Source organism: Cyphomyrmex costatus, unplaced genomic scaffold (genome assembly GCF_001594065.2).
Source record: "Cyphomyrmex costatus isolate MS0001 unplaced genomic scaffold, Ccosl1.0 scaffold255, whole genome shotgun sequence".
Taxonomy (NCBI): Eukaryota; Metazoa; Arthropoda; class Insecta; order Hymenoptera; family Formicidae; genus Cyphomyrmex; species Cyphomyrmex costatus.
Window position 1 is genome coordinate 15,291 of NW_017276638.1, and position 21,428 is coordinate 36,718.

Sequence of the window (21,428 nt, forward strand, 5' to 3'; positions counted from 1 at the left end):
TAAAAATCAGTCTGAAAATGTACTTTTGCAGTATTTTTTGTTTAAACGTTAATAAAAACAATATATATACAGCATGTACAACACTGACACTATGTATAGTTTTATTTTTTAATTTTTTTTAACACAATTTCGTAATTCTAAAATCTAAAATCTGTAAAATATGCAGCAAACTGAGATATACATATGTCCGATGTATCACATAGAAGACAGAAGTGCAAAATAATTCCTGAAATAATGGTACTGTATACATTTCTCAGCTGTCACTTCAGGATCACTACAGCAGTTGACAGCTAAAATATTTCAGGAATTTTTTATACTTTGTAGAAAACTAGAAGATTATATAGGATTGTACAGGACTATCTGAATCACGGTATAAGTTAGAAATTAAAAGGAAAATTAAGAAATACACATAATATATTATAATACAGCTATATATTTTTACTTAATCTATTTTGCAAAAAGGGGTGTTTTTCAATTGCTCAACATAAATGTACACAGAAATGTACAGAGTAAAGCTTTGCACACAATTAAATTAAAACAAAATATATACGATGTTTAGATTAAGTTAAACTAAATGTAGCTTTTACGCCTGTATTAAATAAGAACACTCAATGTCCTACAACCACATTTACAGCTGTCGTAATTAATAATATGTAATTATTATATAACGGAATAACGTGTCCAATCGTATGCAAAGTAACGATAAATTAACTGTAAATTTCGTTACCGTTATCTAAAAAATGGAACTACGTTACCGTTACAGTTACCAAAAAAAGAAAGTAACGCAGTTACCAGTAAAGTTACCAAAAAAGTAACTTGTAACTGTAACTTCGTTATAAGTAACGAGTTACTTCCATTCCCTGATTATAACAATAATAAGTAACAAACGTTTCAACAACAGTTTATTATTTACGTCAGCTTCAGTATAATATCATAAGAGATTGACAAAATTAAGTATTGAACATTACAATTTGGTGTAATAGAAGAATGTAATTGACGCGCTTTATAAAACACAGACAGGAGATACATATGTTATATAAGTTTAAAATCTAAAATAATCCAATCCAAGGATAAATTCACAAATTGTCTATTTATCTAGTATTTAGCAAAGTCAGATAGTTAGATATTAAAACTAAAATATTAACTATATGAAATATCTCTCAACTTGGATTACAAATTGCTTAAAAATTTACATTAAAATAATAAAAGATCCTATGTATGAATTGTCAAATTAAAGCGTACGCACATATGATAAAACATTTATTGCGAAATATTATTATTACTAATAAAAGAACGCCAAAATAAGTAAATACGTATTTATATAACTATTAAAATAATAATAAATAAATATAACAAATAAAAGATAAAGAGATCAGACTTAGTAAAAAAAATCGAGATATAACGAATCCAATAATTCAGTATTATTTTTAAAAATTTAAACCTTATTTTTGTTTCTAAATAAAAATTATTTCCAAAATTAATCATATCCTTAATTCATTTTATGCGTTATACGAAAGCGGGAAAAGTCGATATGATTTTTATCTATTGTGATCTATATATTTCGCAAGACACGCACTTCGATCGATAGATAAATTCAAACTGATTAGTAAATATGGATAATGCTATGTGCGATTCAATGTTTATTTACACTTGAACGATTTAACGGTATACCCACAAGCAGAGAAGACACGAAATTATTCGAAGAGTAAAAAGTAATGTCAGAATAAGGTGTAAAATATCTCGTAAACACTATTGATTTTTCGGTACTATGATCTTAATACTTTTTTATGCAGAAGAATTAGAGGAACCATATTGCGTAAAAAAATTCATATAATTCCATTTAAAAAAACACGAAGTCGATCTTAAAATCTCCGAAGCGCCTCCACCTGGACAAAAATTATTATCACCATATCATAGCCCCCTTTACGTCGTGTAATTTTGGTTTTATAAATTTTTCCCTACACCTTAGATTAGAAAATATTTCAGGTGCTAATAGTTATTGCAACACTCTGTACATTCAGTAATGACAAAGCGTTGAGAGGTATTTTTGTACTAATAACTTTGACGCTCTTTAATTTTAGTTTTTAAACGTCTGTTATATGACGCCTCACATTTATTACAATTAATTTTGTAAACAATATTAGAATATAAGAAAACCGACAATCAATCCTTCTACACTCATTGTCAGATAAATGTACTTAATTTTTTAAGAACCATATATATGCAATACATACTGTAAGGTTATTTTACATTACCTGTATTATTTTAAACGCATTGTTGATAAATATCAAATAAACATGCATATATATAATTGCATTCAGTGTTACAATGAATACCAGCCTATTCATTTGTACAAACATATTGCGCAAATGACACTCTTGGTTAATTTTACTCCTGCAGTTAAATGGCAAGTGTTTCTTAGAACCATGTAAATAGAGCACACGGAAAAAAGTTTTGCTCGCCTAGAGCGATAACTACTTCCAGCGACCTGAAATTACACTCGATGCGTAATCGATTGAAATATTGCGGGTAGAACATCTGCGTGACGTACGCGGTAGAATGAAGCAGCAGTCGACACTTATTATGACGGATAGAGTCAATATTTGAAAGAAGTTTACGTCGAATATTCGATTACGAAGCACATGTCCATATATTTATATGTGTGCGAAGATAAAACAATGTTATGAAAGTAGCATAGTGAAGCATCTTCGCATGATGGAGCATCATTCTCGAAGACGCCAATAATTGTGCAACTCGAACGGCCAAGTGACGGATTAGCGGTTTTATTTGTCACGAACGTGACTTGAAGCCGAGAAGCAGAATGCGTCGCGTTATCGTATTGTATAAAGAAACGTCGCCCGCAATCGTCAAGGATGATAAAGTTTGCGCTTGCAGGGTCTGGGTTGCTATAAAGAGACCGCGGTCGGTTGTTTTTTCCTGTATACACGATCTCATTTATGTGACTGAGATGATCTCATGCTTCTTTATGTGATGATCAATTATTTAAGTATATTAATTACTTTCACAGATATAAACACTTATTTATACAAAAAATATGTAATTATTAATTTATACTATTTATAAAATAATGCCTCGATATACAATGTTCCAAAAGTCAGTACAACCCAAAAAGAGATAATTCCTCATGTAAAAATCAAACCTGCGAACAAAATATTTCGTACAGAATTTTGTTGTCGAAAAGATTAAATGTGAATAATTATTATGCATTTGACTATAATTTACCTGATTCATCCAATCGGATTATTTATCGCTATTTTTATGTCCATCTATTTTTGATACAGTTTAAAATAATGCAATGAGCAAATTATTGCATTGTATTAAATATTCAACAATGTGTTTCCTTTGTAAAATAAAACATTGTTAAAAATGTCGCCTGTCAAATTCTTGCTCGACAAAGTAAAGAAGCATTGTATTAGACCAATGATAATGTATTTAAATTTTGTTTCTCTCTCTCTCTCTCTTTGCTTCAAATGTCTTTATGATATTATCTCTTAATTGAAGGCGATAATCAAACTCGATTTTCTCAAAAACAGAGCCTTATGTAAAAAGATTGTACTCTACATATTTTTGAGAAATTACATGAAGAATCACCTCCTTCTTGGGTACATGATGATTTCCGAAATATTCTGTTTAAGGGATAATCTATTTTTCAAGCATTTTTTTAAATTTAATTCAATCTTCAAACTATAATTTATTACATTTTTTTTACAAAATATTTTAAGTTACTAACTGAATTTCGTATACTGCGTATGTACGTGTAAAGCCTATCGCACATGAAATGCATAATAGAGCATGAGCATAACATAAAACTGTTGGACCAATAAGCATCCAGCATAAAGTTGCCATATTGATTAACATAAGATGCTCATTGGTCCAGCGGTCTTATGTTATGTTTATGCACTGTTATGCATTTCATGTGCGATAGGCTTAAGTTCTTTCATTTTGCTTGTACAAATAAGAATATATTGTTAAAAAAATTAACAGTTTTATTATATTCGATAAAATTCTTTACCGCTTACTTTTTCTTTTATCTACTATTACTACGTTATTATAATATAAATTATTTTCTTGTATCACCTTGTGCCGTCACAGATTTTAAACATAGCATCAGTCACGTAATTTTATATGTTCTCAGTTATCATCTATCTTACTTAACTCTACCTTTATATACAATACAATCCAAAAATATTCGATATTTAATCAGATTCAAGGACGATACGCAACATTGTAGCGATGACAAATACCACTTCCGTATTCCAGATGCTATTTTGTGCAAATAACGCGACTTGCACGAGCGATAGCGGGCATGCATGCAGCGAGCAGGTAAGCAAATTTGCAAAAACCGCTATGCCGTCGCACACCCGAACTAAAGAAGCTTCGCAAAAATCACAAGCGGTAGCGACTCGCAAGCTGGTTGCGATAGTATCCTCGGTCAGGGTCGGCGAGTGTAAGCGAAGGCAGATCAACGTCGATGTCAGCTCATGTGTCGCCGGTTTTAAGAATCGGCAAAATAAGGGCGATGTTAAACATCATCATCATCGGGAAACCACGCGCGATTATCGGAATATATACAATAGGAATACGTCGGTGATAATACCGGACACGGTAATATCAGTCCCGGAATATGTTCCACTACGATTCTAACGCAGCAGCAAAATCCGTAACGGAAATAGCCGTAACACAACGAGGTAAACCGATATCCAAATCGAACTCGATTTGAGTATAAACGCGCGGTATGAGCCGCGCAACTAACTCGACCGAGCAAATGGAATTTAAACGGATGCGTGTATTGGATAGCCTTTTAGAGCGATGGAGACGAAAATCCTCTCAAGCCGGTTCCGAAAGACTCGTTTGCTCGCACATTCGCGCTCGTTCGATGGGCCGAGGCGAACTTCGAGTTGTATAAAAGCGTGTCAACGGAATAATGTAACGATTAATAATGTAGACGAAGGAGAGATATCATATCTGTATGTACTTACTTAACCCGAAGTAGTCGTCTGATTTTTTGTAAAATAATCACCTGGGGTATTTTTATACTCCAATTAAAATCGCTATTATTGATAACGCATTGTATATTTATATTTAAATTTGTTGTGATAACATATTATATATTTACTGTTAAATTTACAAATGTCAAATTGTACCCAATTTGAGTTATTTTTAGTTATTTTTATAGGTCGCCACTGCTTCTATTCAATATGATGTTAATTTGATTAAAACAAATGAAGTTAAATTAAATTCAAGAAAATGCATAAAATTTTAATCAAATTTAATATATTATTTACTAACTATATATAGTATTATAATATAGACGTATACTTTGTATACTTTGAAACAAACTATAGAAATGAATTAATTTACATTTTGACACATATAAAAGTTAAAAATAACAAAATGTTATTTAAAAAGGATTGAACTATCATTGCTCCTTTGATATCTAACAGCATTGATTGTAGTCCAATTTATTAGTGTATTTGAGAACATTATATAGATTTAATTACAATTTTCTGAAAAAATAGATATATATTAAATAGATCAGGACAAAGCTTGACAGCAGATATTTCTAAAAAATTGAAATTTTAATTAATATAATGCTTTTTCATTGAAAGAATTGCATATTTAAAGGTAAAAAAATAGCTATTATAATAAAAGAAAAAAATATGTTAAATATTCTTAAAACAATATTTAATATTTCATTTTTTTCATTTTATGGAGTATAAAAATTCCCCGATTATTTCCCGATTAAAGAATCGAATCAATGTAGATTACTTTTCTCTTGCATAATAAAAATTTAATTAATTATTATATATATCATGCGATTAATGAAAAATTTTAGTGTAACGTACTTTATTTACTCATCGTTCTTCTCATTATACGCACAATGCGATAAATTTATTATATAAGTGCATTTGACACAAATGAATCATTTAGAAGCTGCTTTTTTTTATAACTGCTCGCTTCTCGACTCAAATCTCATGCCGATGTAGGCGAATTCTTGAACGCGCGATTTCATAGCTGTAATGTGAGTAGCTGCAATTTCTATTGCAAGATAATACCACACGAGGCAACGTTGCACTGTTCCCTCCTCGATTTATCGAGCATACCGAAAGTTTTTTTTTATGTAATTGGAATATTTCGTGGCTGTTAAAGTTCTGAATACTTTGTAACGTTGTTAACAATAAAAATTAAATATAAAATTATATAAGTAAATTATTTTATGATATAATAGTTTATTGTATTATATCAACATGCTCTTTATCGTAAATCGTATTAATTATTTTAACTGAACTTCTTGGAAATAAAAAATAGCGAGAGAAACGATTGCGGAGATAACTAAATAATTTGTTGAGATAATTGAAGATTGTATCTACTTATTGCCATTATTATACTCTTCACTCCGATCACACTCTGCGTCAATGTTATCTTAACTAAGATTATAAAATACTAGTTGCAATGATAATAACGTTTTGAGATCAATTAATGCAGCCGTTATCGATACAGCATCATCGATATAAACGTATGCGATGCATGCTTGCGAATCAATAAGTCTGTTTTTATATTATATGCAAATGTAGTTTGTTTAACTTCAACTTATTGCACAAGTTCAGAAAGTTTTTTTAACGAAGTCAAACAGTAACGGTACGCAGCATCATCAACAAACGCTCGTCGAATGTCAACCTGCGAAGAGGAGATCGAAACATATAGCTCGTCGACGCTCCTCGGGTGAATCAATTTCGTTCTATTATTACGATCGGGCTGCAACGAGATGCAACTGCGAAAGAAGGGAGATGACTCACTTCGCCGAGTTGTACGTGTGCGTTTTGTGTGTGTGTGTGTGCGTGCGTATGCACACGGACGTTCCTCGATTCCGCGCGCGAAGAGAGGAAGGCGTGAGCCGTCGCGCCGCGCTGCAATGATCACTGGCTGTAATCGCCGCTTCTCTCCTTCATTACTCATCGCCTAAGTGAATGATGCAAATCATGTTCCGGGCAAACAGTTTACATGCACGCGCGAGAGACTTGTGCGCGTTTACGTTAAACGCGTATGAGTTTCTCTTTTTTCTCGCGTTGGCGTAGAATAGCGGTTCCCAACTTGTTTCAACTTGTTAACTTTTTTTTTACACGAGACACGCTTGTGACGGGGTGAAATAAATTCCGTTATTGAAAGATGAAACGAAACTGCAATTTCCGAAAGATTTTATTAAAATTCCATCGCTTCTATTTATGAATATTTATATACTTCGATGAGACATCAACCGTTTTTCCAACGTGAGTGAATTATTGTTAATTTATTATTATAAAACAAATTAAAATAGACGCAGATCACGCAGAGTATCTCTCGATTGCGAAACTGTTTGACGCAAGTTGGGAATCGCTGATACAAGAGACTTGCATAACAGCATCGTAACTGTCTCTCTGGATCAGCTGAGGCGTATAATCGTTTCGATGAAGTACCATCGTCTTATTTTCCTCCTCACTTGTTACACGCGATGCGTTAGTAATTAAACGCGACTGCAACCAATATTTGAGAAACGGCAGTCGACGGTGCGTTATACACAGAGTGTGCCAGAGCACTATCGCGTTATTTATCTTTTACTTTTCATTCTGTGACTGGCCTTGGGCATATTTCTTAGTTCCACGTTGTAGACAGGACAGTTTAAAAATGCGCGCAGTCATGACGTTCATAAAAATGTAAAAATTGTATTAAAAAAAAAATTAACATATTTTTTATCTTACATCTCACATATACAGTCAAAAACCTTCTTTATTTACATTAGAAACAATGAAATCTTTATTAAAATTTCATTAATTTTTAATCTCAGTGTTAATTTAATGTAATAAAAACTGTGTTACGTAAATATTTTATGTTAAATTGATAGTTAACATTTCTTAGTATTCAAATAATTTGTAAATAAGTAAACAAATAACGTTAAAAAATATATTTTAACATGTAAATTCTAATGTGAATTGATAAAATGTGTTAAAATTTTATAAAATTAATTTTAATTAATTAAGTTATTAAAATGGTAATTTTAATGAGAGAAGAAATATATGATTGCTTTTCAAATTGCCAGTATTAACGTTTCTTAATTTTTTCGAATATTTGTGTCATTTTAAAAAATAATTATTCTATATGTTAAATTAATTCAAAAATTTGTGACATACAAAATATCTAAAAATTTAATACAAACTTTTTCTTTAGAAAACTTAAATTTGACGCTATTTCTCTCTAAAAAACCGAGTTATCATCATGATGGTATTATACCTCTCAAAATTAATTATAAAATGGGCCCGCTTATAATTCGTTAATAAATCAGAGAAATTAAAGATCTCGATAAAAAAATAGTCTTACCATTCATGCGATAGAGTGCCGTGGAGATATCCAGACCCATTTCTTCAATTTGGTAAAACAATGTAGTCACGTCTCATATTTCGCACATTATATTGTAATTGCTTTCAAGAATTCACGCACATATCTCTTTCATTTATCGTTTATAGCATTCTCAATCAAATTAAAGCACACACATAGCAAGCAGATATCTCACTTTTAAACAAGCACTTTGATTGCATATTTAATTTTGATATTCGCTAAATCTAAATCAATGGATAATTATACTGATATCATTCCCAAGTATGTCATTAAGTAAACAGAAAAAATTCCATTGAAAAAGGAAGAAAGTTTGAGCAGTATATAATTATAAAAGTACAATATTTGCATGTCAATTCCAATACAATATTAAATGCATATACTAAAGCAAGGTTAGCTGGCTTAGGAATTCTTTCATCATTCTTTAGTTGAATTTTTCTGTGGATTCACACTGATTTAGATTTGAGAATTATAAATTTTAATTTTCGTTAATATAATAAATTCCATATAAAAAGAGAATCTTAATCAGCATTTAATTAAAATAATCTACCTCATGTTTAGCCTTTACCGCATAAAGATACTCTTATAAATTCGTTCATTTACAGAGTAACGATTTTTGTTCTACGACGCGAAGTGACTCAACATACATTAGCGTTCACTTTCGCAATTTAAAATCCTGATCACCATACGCTGCACGTGAACGTCTACATACGAAAGACGCGTAGATTTAGCGCCCGGTAGGTCGTGATATTGCTCCAAAGTTGCCGATTCATGTGCCATGAATATTTACAAACTGTGGCACGCGTTCGGCGTAATACGAACTTTGCTTTTCTCGCGTAAGGTTGATTAGTTTAATCGAACGTTCATTCCGTCTACAGCGGCAAAAAGATGATCGGTTGCAATACATATTTTTAAAAAATGCGGATGCTAAAATAGTTCGTAAATGGAATAAACGACACGTGAAATTACGCTATCGCGTGCTTTCGTCATCGTGCCACAAAAAGATCCTGCCGTTCGTCTGTCGAGCATTATGGAGAAGTGTGCAAATACGGTTCACCCGATCCGTGTGGCTATTACGATTAGATATATTTAATATACAAGATGTTTCCGCGCGTTTTCTTTCAAAGCGCAATAAAATAATCCAAAATAAGTGAGAGAGAGAGAGAGAGAGAGAGAGAGAACTATTAAAAATATACATAAAGAACAATTTTGCTTAAGTATCTAAATATTTAACTAGATACAGATCTGAAAATAATTTTGTTAGACGATAAAAATAATTATCTCAGAAATCTCAAGCATGATGAGCAATACTGTTAAAAGTTATGGTACTCCAGCAACTATAGCTTGAGCGTTCATCATTATTTTGATAGTTGAACAAAATTATTTTCAGATCTGTATCCATCTTTAAATTGTATATTTTAGCAAAACTGCTCTATCCGTGTAGTGAAATAAATTGAATAAATATTAAAATGCAAATGACTTTTGAGGAAAACTAAAAAGCGCGCTCATAATCAAAGATTTTTCTTCATCAACGAGCCAACGATTTCATGTACGAGAAGGTGAATTGCGTTTCCGAAATCACATTTTGGAATTACATCGCGATTTCCCCAGTTATATAAAAGACATGTCAATCTCTTATTTTCGATACGCTCTATTGATCATTCACGCAAATATTCCTAGAAATATGTGCAGTTGAAGGTCGCAAAATTTATTGCATCCATATAGTCGAAGCAGTCACGTGACTTATACTGCGCACGATCCGGGTTGTATAGGAGAACGTTAAAGGCGTTTAAAATAGCGATAAATCACACCAAATGAAAATCATACTTTATGCAACATTGCTTCCGCTTATCCGTGGTGTATATACGCCGTATATTATTATTCGTCACACACTCGGCCACGCATTTTTCAAACACGAATACCCGCGCTCTGGCCCGAATTCCGAATGAATTGATCAAGTATCCAATATTCGCGTGTTCGTCTGCGCGCAACGGTTTCAAATAACAAACTGCGTGCTATGCGTTACTGATTGGAAATTCCACGATTCCTACAAACGTTCGCTCGACCCGAGATCTTGTGATTTTCGCAAAAATGCACTTTAAAAACAATTAGTGTGAATTCATTATACCATGCGGTGTATATAATTCTCGCCGTGTGGTGTTAATATTAACATAAAGACAACTGCGTCCCACATAGTCTAAAAAATATCGGCATAGATTTAACATCATGCGATATCTATATAACTATTGATGTTAATATTAAGAATGAGAATTCTGTAGACACCGTGATGGTATTGAATCCATAGCGATATTTTTTATGATGCAGTGCAAGAAGTCGTGGGATATAGAAGCTGCCTTTGACAGCGTTTAGCGAGCGAATCAAAGGTGACCGGTGTGACCTGCGAAGATAGGAATGCGATCCAATTCTCAGATAGAAGAAGAAAAAGAAGAATGATGTTGATGATCAATCGAGTCGTCTTTAGTTACCATCGAATGAAGCTTCTATTAAGTACGCGCTCCGTTTCCGTATGCGATGCAAAAAGTTGCGTGGACGCGCGATCGCATCGTAATTAGGATGCAAATTAAGTCAAACAGATTGGAGATAAAAATTTGCAATTGGAAATAAAGTTTGCATTTTCCGATTCGTTGCGAATACCGATACGTATAGTTGGGGAGGGAACAAACACACACACACGCGCACAAAAGTCACGTGTCGCACTACTACTCCACCATCTGAACTTTTCCACCGTGAGGACGTCGCGCGCAGTGCGGTGACGAAGACGATAATAATATAATTGAAGACGTGCGTTTCCCCGAGCACGACGTCGCGCGCGCGTGTCGCGGAACTTCGGGCGACGCGACGGACACGTTACTGGAAACTGGGCCCCTATATCGTTCCGCACCGTGACGAAAGGTGTACCACGCGCGCGTTTCTCTTCTTCCTCTTTCCTTTACTTGCGCCGAGGCACCTACACTCGAGTATTTCACGCGTGCGTTGTGTGGGCGGCTGTGTGCGTATCGCTCGCCGCGCACATTTACGTGCGGCACATCCTCGTGCCGAATGACGGCTTAACTCTGATAACGCCGGGAATACGAGCGAGGATATCACATTTGCTCGTACTGATGATGCAGCTCACGTCGCGTTCGCGATTATCCAATTTTTTTTCCGTTTTATTATCCACGTCGAAGAACACAGCGCTTTCGAAACGATTATCAAGAGCTCGAATAATGATTATCAACATATTTGCGGTTTACTAACGATAGATAAGGCTGTACAATTGATTTAGAGTAGGGGAGGTCGGGAGACGCGCAGAACGATCGAAGTGAATTACGTGTGAAATAATTATCAAATATAGAAGGTCATTGTATATATATAAACGGAGAAAAAGATTCTACTAAAGTGTAAAAAATTAACATCAAAATAATTACTTAGAACACTCAAGCTGGTTATTAAAGTGCTCAAAACAATCAAAACTTCTTACTGACATACTTGAAATTTTAAATTAATTATTTGTAATTATTTTGATGATCCACCACAAAATTATTTTCAGATCTTATCCCTCTAGCTAAGTTTTTAAATATTTCAATAATCGTTCTTTCCGTATAATAACAAGTAGTAGTCGTTTAAGGATAACAAGTTCATGAATTTCACTGATATAAGGGCATTGTCACAGGAAGGAAAAAATAATGAAGCGTCTTTTATAAGTTTGACTGTCATTGTATGGAAATGCGAGAAATCGGTGTCACTGTAATTTCATCATACCTACTACGGTTTAACATATGCCAATATATAGTCAATATAAAAAATATTTCTCTATTGTGTGTTTATATACTTTAAATATAAATAGCGTTACTATCATCTAACAAAGTTTTTAGACATTAATTTAAATGCCTACCATGTTTCTTTTCTGTTAAAAGTGCGAGATAAAATCAATATTGAGAAGTCAACAAACGAGAAATTCGTTAAAATATATTAAGGAAATAACGTAACGAACGAAGAAAAAAATAATTAAATAGTTGCAATAATTAGAAATTATTCACACAGTGGATTTTATGTAAACATGAACGATGGATTCTAGATTTGTTATGTATTTACACGCATTCTAAAAAAATACGTTTTAAATGTATAACACGGACAGTTTTCCATATTGTCGATTTGATCTTTTATCGAGTTTATATTCGTGTCATGAACAAAGGTGCTTTGAGAATAATACGAAACTTGACGCGATACGGAGTGACTCAGCGTTTACAGATTAGTGTCAGTTGCGCGTGTGCGATATGAACCTTTATATCTTAACGCAAAGCTAAAACAATCATAATAAAAAATTTTCGCGCAGGCCTGATTTGGCGTACATTAAAATAATACGTGTACACACTGAATTATCATTTGGATATTTCCACATTATTAGTGTTTCCAAACAATAGGTACATGTGTTATACGTTGTTATATGTCGATGTTTTACATAAATAAATATATAACCAAGAACATAAACTTGTAAAATTAGAGAAACTATGGTATAATTGTTATAGATAATAATACGTAATAAACAACTATAAATAATAATTATACATAATTATGTATAATTATTGTCTCATTATTTATACGTTATTTCTTTCTAATTTTTTAATTTTAAGAAGAATATAAAGTTTTAAAAGTTTATATTGGTCTTGTTTGTTTTTTATATGAAATATTAATTTATTAACAAATTAATTAATTATAAATAATAATATTATTAATACACCATGTTGGGGGAAAACAATATTTTTAAAAATTCACATTCCTTTATTACTTATTTCTCTTTCTTTCTCAAGAAATTCAGAAAATCGTGTTCTCGCGAACGTGTTATGTAAACAAGTATGAAGACTAAAGTAATATTAGATATATCTTTCGACCTCCGCGTAAGTAAACATACAATCTCTCAGTGAAGAAAACGTGTTCTGTTTTGTATTACTTTTTCTTTCTTTCCACTGTATAGTACCACATGATTTCATTTGTGTCCTTTACAATACCGACTGCTGACATAAACCAGACGCTATTACTTTTCGCTATATTTCACTTCTAAAGTTGAGATAATACATTTTTATGAGCCGACCTATATATCTAACCCAAACTTATGACAAACAAAAGTTTCTAGGCGATATCAAAGTCGAAAACACAAAATACAAGTTTTTAGCATTAATTTTTGAAATAAAATATGAATATAACTATCATTTTGTTATTTTATAATTTTAATTAACTTTATTACAGGTCTCTATATACAGGTCACTACAACATTCAAAAATAGTCAAAAAATTAGTTGAAATCAATAATAAAATTTTATTTCAAGATTTTTATTTGACCTTATTTTATTTTATTTTGAGAAATAAACTCGCGCATTGTTACAAATATATTATTTATTGCCTCAAATATGACTTTTGTAATACCACTGTTACAAATCAATAACGTTTTGTATAATTAACAAGAAAATAATTTGTACAATAATGAAATATTCGCAACTTTATATATATTCAATTATTTAATTCATTTATAAGGAATAAATGTAAATATTTATATATAAAGAGTAAACCTTTCCTATTCGTAAGCAAAATAATATCGGTACTACATGTACATAGATCTATATATGTATGTCTATCTATACGTAAATATCTAGACAACTTAACAAAAATGTGTAATATTATTTTATAAATAACCGTTATTATATAATAAATTTAATAGTAAATAAGAGTGATTTAAAATTTATTTATTGACTAATGCAGCTTTAACGTATCTCATTATACAATACAAATTATTGAAATAACAGCATATTTTTATTTAAGGAATAAATTGTATCTGTCAAGAGATATGTGTCAAGTCATGCACAGGTAACAGCAATCGGATCATCTATTGAGAATTTTGTATTATCTCATCAATGACGAATTGAAAGATTTTGCAATCAGTAATCGAGGTTTCAATTATATATATGAAAATAAAAACGTATTTATTTTTGCTTTATGTACGTGCCTTAGAAACGGTGATACAACCTGTATAGAAAATAGTATCTATAATAATCTACAGATAACATTTTATTAAAAGATTGGAGACAATATTTATAAGTTAATTTTGCAAGAGCACGATTGTGTTTTTGAGTATTCAATAATCTAACTTCAAACGATTTGGATATTAATAAAATTTTTACAAATATTTATTAAAACTTTGCAAAACCTTGATATTTAAGCAATTCAAAGCCAATTTATTGGACACTCAAAACACAATGATTAAATGTGCAGGATTAATTTATAAACCACGTCTTCAATCTTTTAATGAAATTATGCGTTAATTATTATAAATACTATTATACATATACATGTATAATAACATATTTTTAATACTCTACAGATAATAATTTATGTAGGCAGGTTTTCCCTAGAAAATTGATGGATTTACGTTTCGCTCGACAGAGAGGATTTCTGTTCGCTTAGGCTTAGACATATGAATACGGATTTTTCGCTTCAGTGACCCTTTTCATCTTTCGCCTGTAAATTCCTCTCTCTGTTTTACCTTTGAAGTACGCCGATATTAGGTCTCTGTCGCATTGCTTGAAATCCCGAGAAAAAAGAAAATTTGCCTTTAAACAGAAATAAGTATACATTCAAATCCTGAAGAGAGAAAAAAAACAAAACTGCCGCGTGCAAAAAAGAGTACGAAGCAACGCGCGAACAGGCCTATTGACAAACAAAAGAATGGAAAGATCTGATCGACCCAAGCCCGTTGAAGCCCGCCAACCAGCCGGCTGAAAGCCCGCGACGCTGACATGACTCGAGAGATCTGGGAGGGGGGGAGGGGGGCACCCTGAGTAACACGCATGCGCGCGCGCCAGTTCCTCGGCGTATCTGGTTTGTCGAGAAACGACGCACAGTGGCGACACGGTGCAGATCCGGGGGCTTTGGGCGTCCGAGGAGGGATAGATCTCGCAGGTCGCTCGAACATGACGGATAGCTTGGTTCTCTTTGGTACGTGTAAAGACTGCGATTCTCGCGACATCGACGCCAGTTATTGATTAGCTGACTCAGCTGACTCTACTGTTAACCGTTCATCCGGTATTGCGGGTTATCGAGGTGAAACAGGGAAACTCGCCAGCAGAAACACAGGTACGTGTGCGAGTCAGCCGGGAAAGCGACGACGCATTTTCTCGCGGCCATGTCGGTTTTATTAGCACTGTTTTATTATCGACCGTCCATGTAATTATGATTATGTAATGCATTACATGTATATGCATCGTAATAATATATTCGTTGGACACGAGATATCAATTCGCCGACGGTGATACGTTGTCTTCCGATAATGGGAAAACCAGTTCTTTTTGTGTAAAGTAAAATGCCGCACGACACGAGACACACGTTGTTTCATGTGGTGTTGCCTGAGAGAGTCGGTTCGCGCGCTTTTTTACTCACGAATTTCTGTTGGCAACAAAACGTGTACTATAGAATTATTTGAAGGACTTTCGATGGACACGTTCTTTTGTCAATTATTCCATTGTAAACATTACAACAAAGGTAAGAGAATGTATCACTTAAGAGAGTTAATTTTCAGTTAAAAAAAAAAGAGCTAGAAATTTGTTCTCAAAATATTCAGAAATTAGAAAAAGCCATCGGAATATCAAGTGATCTGATGAATAATTTTGATGTAATAGTAATTGAAAAATAATGCTTCGTATTGTTAATATAAAGTATATATCATATATGTATGTGTTATTAGAAAGGGAAAATTTATTGTTAACATAGAATATATATGTATAGAGAGGACTGGTTCTTTTTAGACTGCCGGGATTTGAGATATTAAACCGTCCTTTAAAAGTGGCCAAATTTGTGTCTTATATCAACTATACAAAATTCATATCATAGACTGTTGTTGAGCCGATATATCGGCTTTCCGGCAGTCTTAAGGTTAACTTACAATTTATCGTTTCTTTTTTCTTCTCCAATGTGGAGAGAGAAAAGGAGAAAAGATGAATTGTGTAAGAAGTTTAGCTAAAAAGAACAGACTAGATTATTAGATTAGAATATAATATTGAGATCACATTCATTTCTAACAATTGATTAATTCGAATTTTGGTTTAACTTGTAGAGTTTTCCACTGGCGGGAAAACTAATGCAACATTGGTGCACACTGAGTGCAATTAAATGCAAATCAATTTACATATTTTCAGTGTTAATAAATAATTTAACCATTTTAGTTAGATATTCTTTGTTATCAATAACCTTATAATGTTAAAAGAATTAAATTATTTGTTAACACTGAAAATATGTGAATTGATTCGCATTCAATTGCACTTAGTGTGCACCAGTGTTGCACTAGTTTTTTTTTCAATGGAAAACGCTATCTTCATCTTTTTGTAACTCTTGGAACTAGAATAGTTGAATCGAGATTAAAGTTTATATACATTGGTGAACACGAAACAGGAAATAGAAATTGCAATTGCGATTGTTGTATGTCTTTCAGTTTATATTTGGTTGTTGACCATATCTTTTTCCTATTTTATTGGTTTCCTTATTTCCAAGCAAAAAATAATGCATGCAAAAACAAGCAATTTTTTTTTCTTAAATATTAATGTAGACTATCTAATATAACACGCTCACACACACATACATGTATTGCCAAAAGTGGTTTTAAAAGATTAAATTATATTTTTCGCAATATATTAAAATAAATTAAAGATTTTAACGAATTTATTGGCTCGTGGCCCTGTTTCTCTTTATTAGTATTAAATTATATTTTTTATTGACTTTTATTGAATAATTATTTAGAAAAAAATTATTCAGAAATTCTTATCACATTATCTCGTTATATGTAATTGTTTATAATGTTAATACTTTTGAATTATTGATTGGGTAGAATTTTAACAAAACTTCTATGAATTCTATGAAAACTACAACTATTTTTTATTAGTTTAGTTTAAATTTGTTCAAATATAATCTTATTATGGATTCTCCAAATTCAAACTAACAAAAAGAACATGAAGGATGGATGAGAGTATTGTTGCTTATAGGCAATGTGTAATGAAGTGCAAATTCCTATTGCTTCTTTTTTATTCAATCATATAATTAAATTATTAGATTTTGATTATTTAGTTATATGGAATAAAAAGGAGTAATAGAAATTTTCACTTTATTACACATTGCTTATTAATAATAACGCTATACTCATATTCGCCCTTTATGTTCTTTTTGTTGGTTAGTTTAATTCGTTAGGTTACAATAATCATCTTTTCAGTTTATTCACAATTTTATCTACTGTTTTTCAATTTATGTACTTAATGATGTTTATCATTTAATTACATTTGATAATTTTTACATCTTGTAATCTTAAACATTATTTATTATAATATGATTTGTATTATCAAACCTGAGCAGTTTTCATTTAATTAAATATTTAATATATATTCTATTATATTAAATATTCTTATGTTGAGTATATATATTTACAATTATATGTATATTTAATGTGCAATATCTTTATTATAGGTAAAAATGGCTGAAGAACAGTGGGGAGTTGATGACTCATTGGATTTTGGTCAGGCACCAGTTACTATGTCTTCCGTAAGGATATTTCATTTGAATCTTTTTTTTAAATATGTATCATAGAAATAAAACAAAATAATCATTAATATCGATATTATGTTTTAACAGTTTGAAGAAGGACGCGCCCCTTGTCATGGTAAAGGACGTGGTGCAATACTGTACAACAACAATGACAAAAATTACAGTGTAGGAGGTTCCTATAATAGTAAAAAAACAAATGAAGAAAATTTTGATAGTAACGAAGATAATGAAAATAACAGATATAGTAGAGATAATAGTAATAATGAAGGCAACAGACAAGATAATAAGCGGTATGGAAATAATAGAGGTGACAATGATCGTAGGTGGCAAGGCAATAGGAACAATAGTAGGCAAAACAGAGATAATGATGATGAAACTGAAAATAATGGCTTCAACGGAAGTTATCAGAACGATAGAAAGGACAGACCTAGAAGAGATAGAGATGAAAATAGAGGTGGAAGAGGTGGTGGCGGTTATAGTAGAAACAGGGATGGCGATGATAATGATAGAGGTGGAAGAAGTGGTGGCGGTTATAGTAGAAACAGGGATGGCGATGATAATGACAGAGGTGGAAGAGGTGGTGGCGGTTATAATAGAAACAGGGATGGCGATGATAATGATAGAGGTGGAAGAGGTGGTGGTTACGGTAGAAACAAGAATAGTGATGATAATGATGGCGAAAACAGGAGACGTAGAAGAAACGATGATGAGTCCAAAGAAGGTGACGATAAAGAAGAACCAAAAAAGAGAGAGATTTATATTCCACCAGATCAACCTGATGACGAAAATTCATTGTTTGGAAATGATGTATCAATGGGAATAAATTTCGATAAATATGATGATATTGAAGTAAGAGTGACCGGTGAGAATGCACCGCATTTAATACAATCCTTCGAACAGTCTGGCCTCAGAGCTATCCTGTTAGATAATATTAAAAAGTCAGGTTATACAAAACCTACTCCTGTTCAAAAGTACGCCATTCCGATTATAATGAGCGGCCGAGATTTAATGGCTTGCGCACAAACAGGTTCAGGAAAAACTGCGGCATTTGTAGTTCCCATTTTACACACTCTGTTGGAAAGTCCAAAAGATTTAATTAAAACATCCACTTACTGCGAACCACATGTGATTATTATATCGCCTACACGCGAACTTACGTCGCAGATACATCAACAGGTCAAGAAATTTTCTTTAAGCTCTATCATACGTGCCGAGCTTGCTTACGGAGGAACATCAGTTATGCATCAGTCCAGTAGAGTGCTTAATGGCTGCCATATTCTAGTTGCAACTCCAGGTAGATTGTTAGATTTTATAGGACGAGGCAAGATTCGACTTTCTTCCTTACGGTTTCTTGTACTGGATGAAGCTGACAGAATGCTTGATATGGGTTTTCTACCCGATATTGAAAAGCTAATAGATCATGAAACAATGGGACCTGCAGAGGAGAGGCAGACACTTATGTTCTCCGCCACGTTTCCTAATGAAATTCAAGAACTTGCGAGTCGATTTTTACGAAATTATTTATTCCTCGCAGTTGGGATTGTCGGTGGTGCGTGTGCTGATGTCGAACAGAATTTTTATCAAGCATCCGGTCAGTCTGAAAAGCGAAAATTGCTGAAAGACTTGATAGAGAAACAAAATCAACTAGGAAATATAGAAGGTACTTTAGTATTTGTTGAACAGAAAAGACACACGGATTTCATAGCGGCCTTCTTGTCGGAGAGCAATTTTCCAACAACAAGTATACATGGCGATAGATTACAAAGAGAACGAGAAGAAGCTCTATGGGATTTTAAACGAGGAAAAATGTTGATTTTGGTGGCAACCGCGGTTGCTGCGCGAGGCTTGGATATTAAAAATGTTTCACATGTAATTAATTTCGATTTACCAAAGACGATCGACGAATATGTTCATAGAATCGGACGAACTGGTCGGGTTGGAAATCGCGGCAAAGCAACTTCATTTTTTGATTCATCTACTGATATGCCTCTCACCGATGATTTGATCAAAATTTTGAAACAAGCTGGTCAACCGATACCTGACTGGTTACAATCTGGTGGCGATGGCGGAAGCAGAACCTTCATGCCAGGAAGAGGGAGGAAATTTGGTGGAGAAGATATTAGAGGCGTAAGTGATATTGCAATTGAAATTTCTGGTTGAATATTTATAGCAATTCATTTCTATTATATTTCTAATATGTTGCCGTTGAATACTGAAAATTATGTATTAAGTTGTTTTATAAATAATGAAGAATTGATAAAACTAGAACTTTTAAGCTTATAATATAAATTATTGATAAGCCTATGATATTAATAAATACGAATTTTTCTCTGTCCAGAACAAGAGTGCATATGAAGATGAAAATTGTTATGCAGCTCCTACACAAGCAGCAGAACCAGAAGAAGAATGGTAGAGACTGGAAGTTACATATTTTACACACGTGTAAAATACTTTTCGCTTTCTTCAATTTCAAAAAGTACATATAATCGCTTCTACAAATGCAGTAAGCAGAAGTGACAATTGGTTTTTGTTCCTCTTTTTCTCTTTAGTTTAGTATATAATACATTTTTATTACTGCGTTCCTTAATAAGTGAGAAAGAATGCAAGAATGCGTTTAAATTTATATTACTACCTCAGGCTTGAATATAGAGTTAATACTATTATTTCCAGTAATTAAGTTTTAAATTACATAAAATTTTAGATTACACATACACTTACACTGCTTACACTGTTTGTATAAATCTGATTATTGAAAAAAAATTATAATTTCGGATTGTAGACTTAAGAATTATGATTTAATAATTTTTCTTTTGCTTTAATTAAGATATTGCCATCTTATGATTATCATTGAAAGTGTATCATTGATAAATAATTCTTGATACAGTATTTCAAAATATGAATAATTGCGTGGAAAGATATAATTTTATATAAAATAATTTATAATTAATTTTTTTTTTCATTGTCTTCACATCATACGTTTTATTTCAACAGCAATCTTTAAAAAGTTAAAATTTTTTTTAAATTTTTGGAAAAACTTGCATTTACCTAAAACTAACAGTGTGATATACATATAAGAAATATTCTAATATAATAAAGTATATATTTCATACTCCACGCGATTATTGAAAACTTAAACGATTTATTCATATTTCATGATTATAATTTGTTTTATAAAATACAATTCTATTTTGTTTCTTGATGTTATATTTTTATAAATTATAACAAATATAACATAATATAGTTTTATACTTTTATAATAAAACTTTTGTGTTTTTGAAATAAATTCTCCAACAATAAGTTGTTTTAATATATTCTAACACATTCACACATTGACAGTGATATTAGTATATTATTATTGTTTATTAGGATAGTTAAATATACGTGAGAAGGATAAAGTGAGGTCACAAATGAGTCACGTTAAGAAAATGCTATTACCTTGTTTCTATCTTTAAATTCTCTCTT

General features: G+C 32.1%; 2 protein-coding genes across 2 annotated transcripts in view; one reads left to right on the plus strand and one right to left on the minus strand.

Moving 5' to 3' along the window:
* Window positions 1-21,428, minus strand: part of cnc (NFE2 like bZIP transcription factor cap-n-collar) — a 49,088-nt gene that overhangs the window by 11,536 nt on the left and 16,124 nt on the right. The gene's annotated exons all lie outside the window — the stretch shown is intronic.
* Window positions 15,317-20,379, plus strand: vas (ATP-dependent RNA helicase vasa). Its single transcript, XM_018540624.1, has 4 exons — window positions 15,317-15,515; window positions 17,889-17,963; window positions 18,054-20,093; window positions 20,305-20,379. The coding sequence occupies exons 2-4, from the start codon at window positions 17,895-17,897 to the stop codon at window positions 20,377-20,379; spliced, it is 2,184 nt and encodes a 727-aa protein (XP_018396126.1). The 5' UTR covers window positions 15,317-15,515; window positions 17,889-17,894.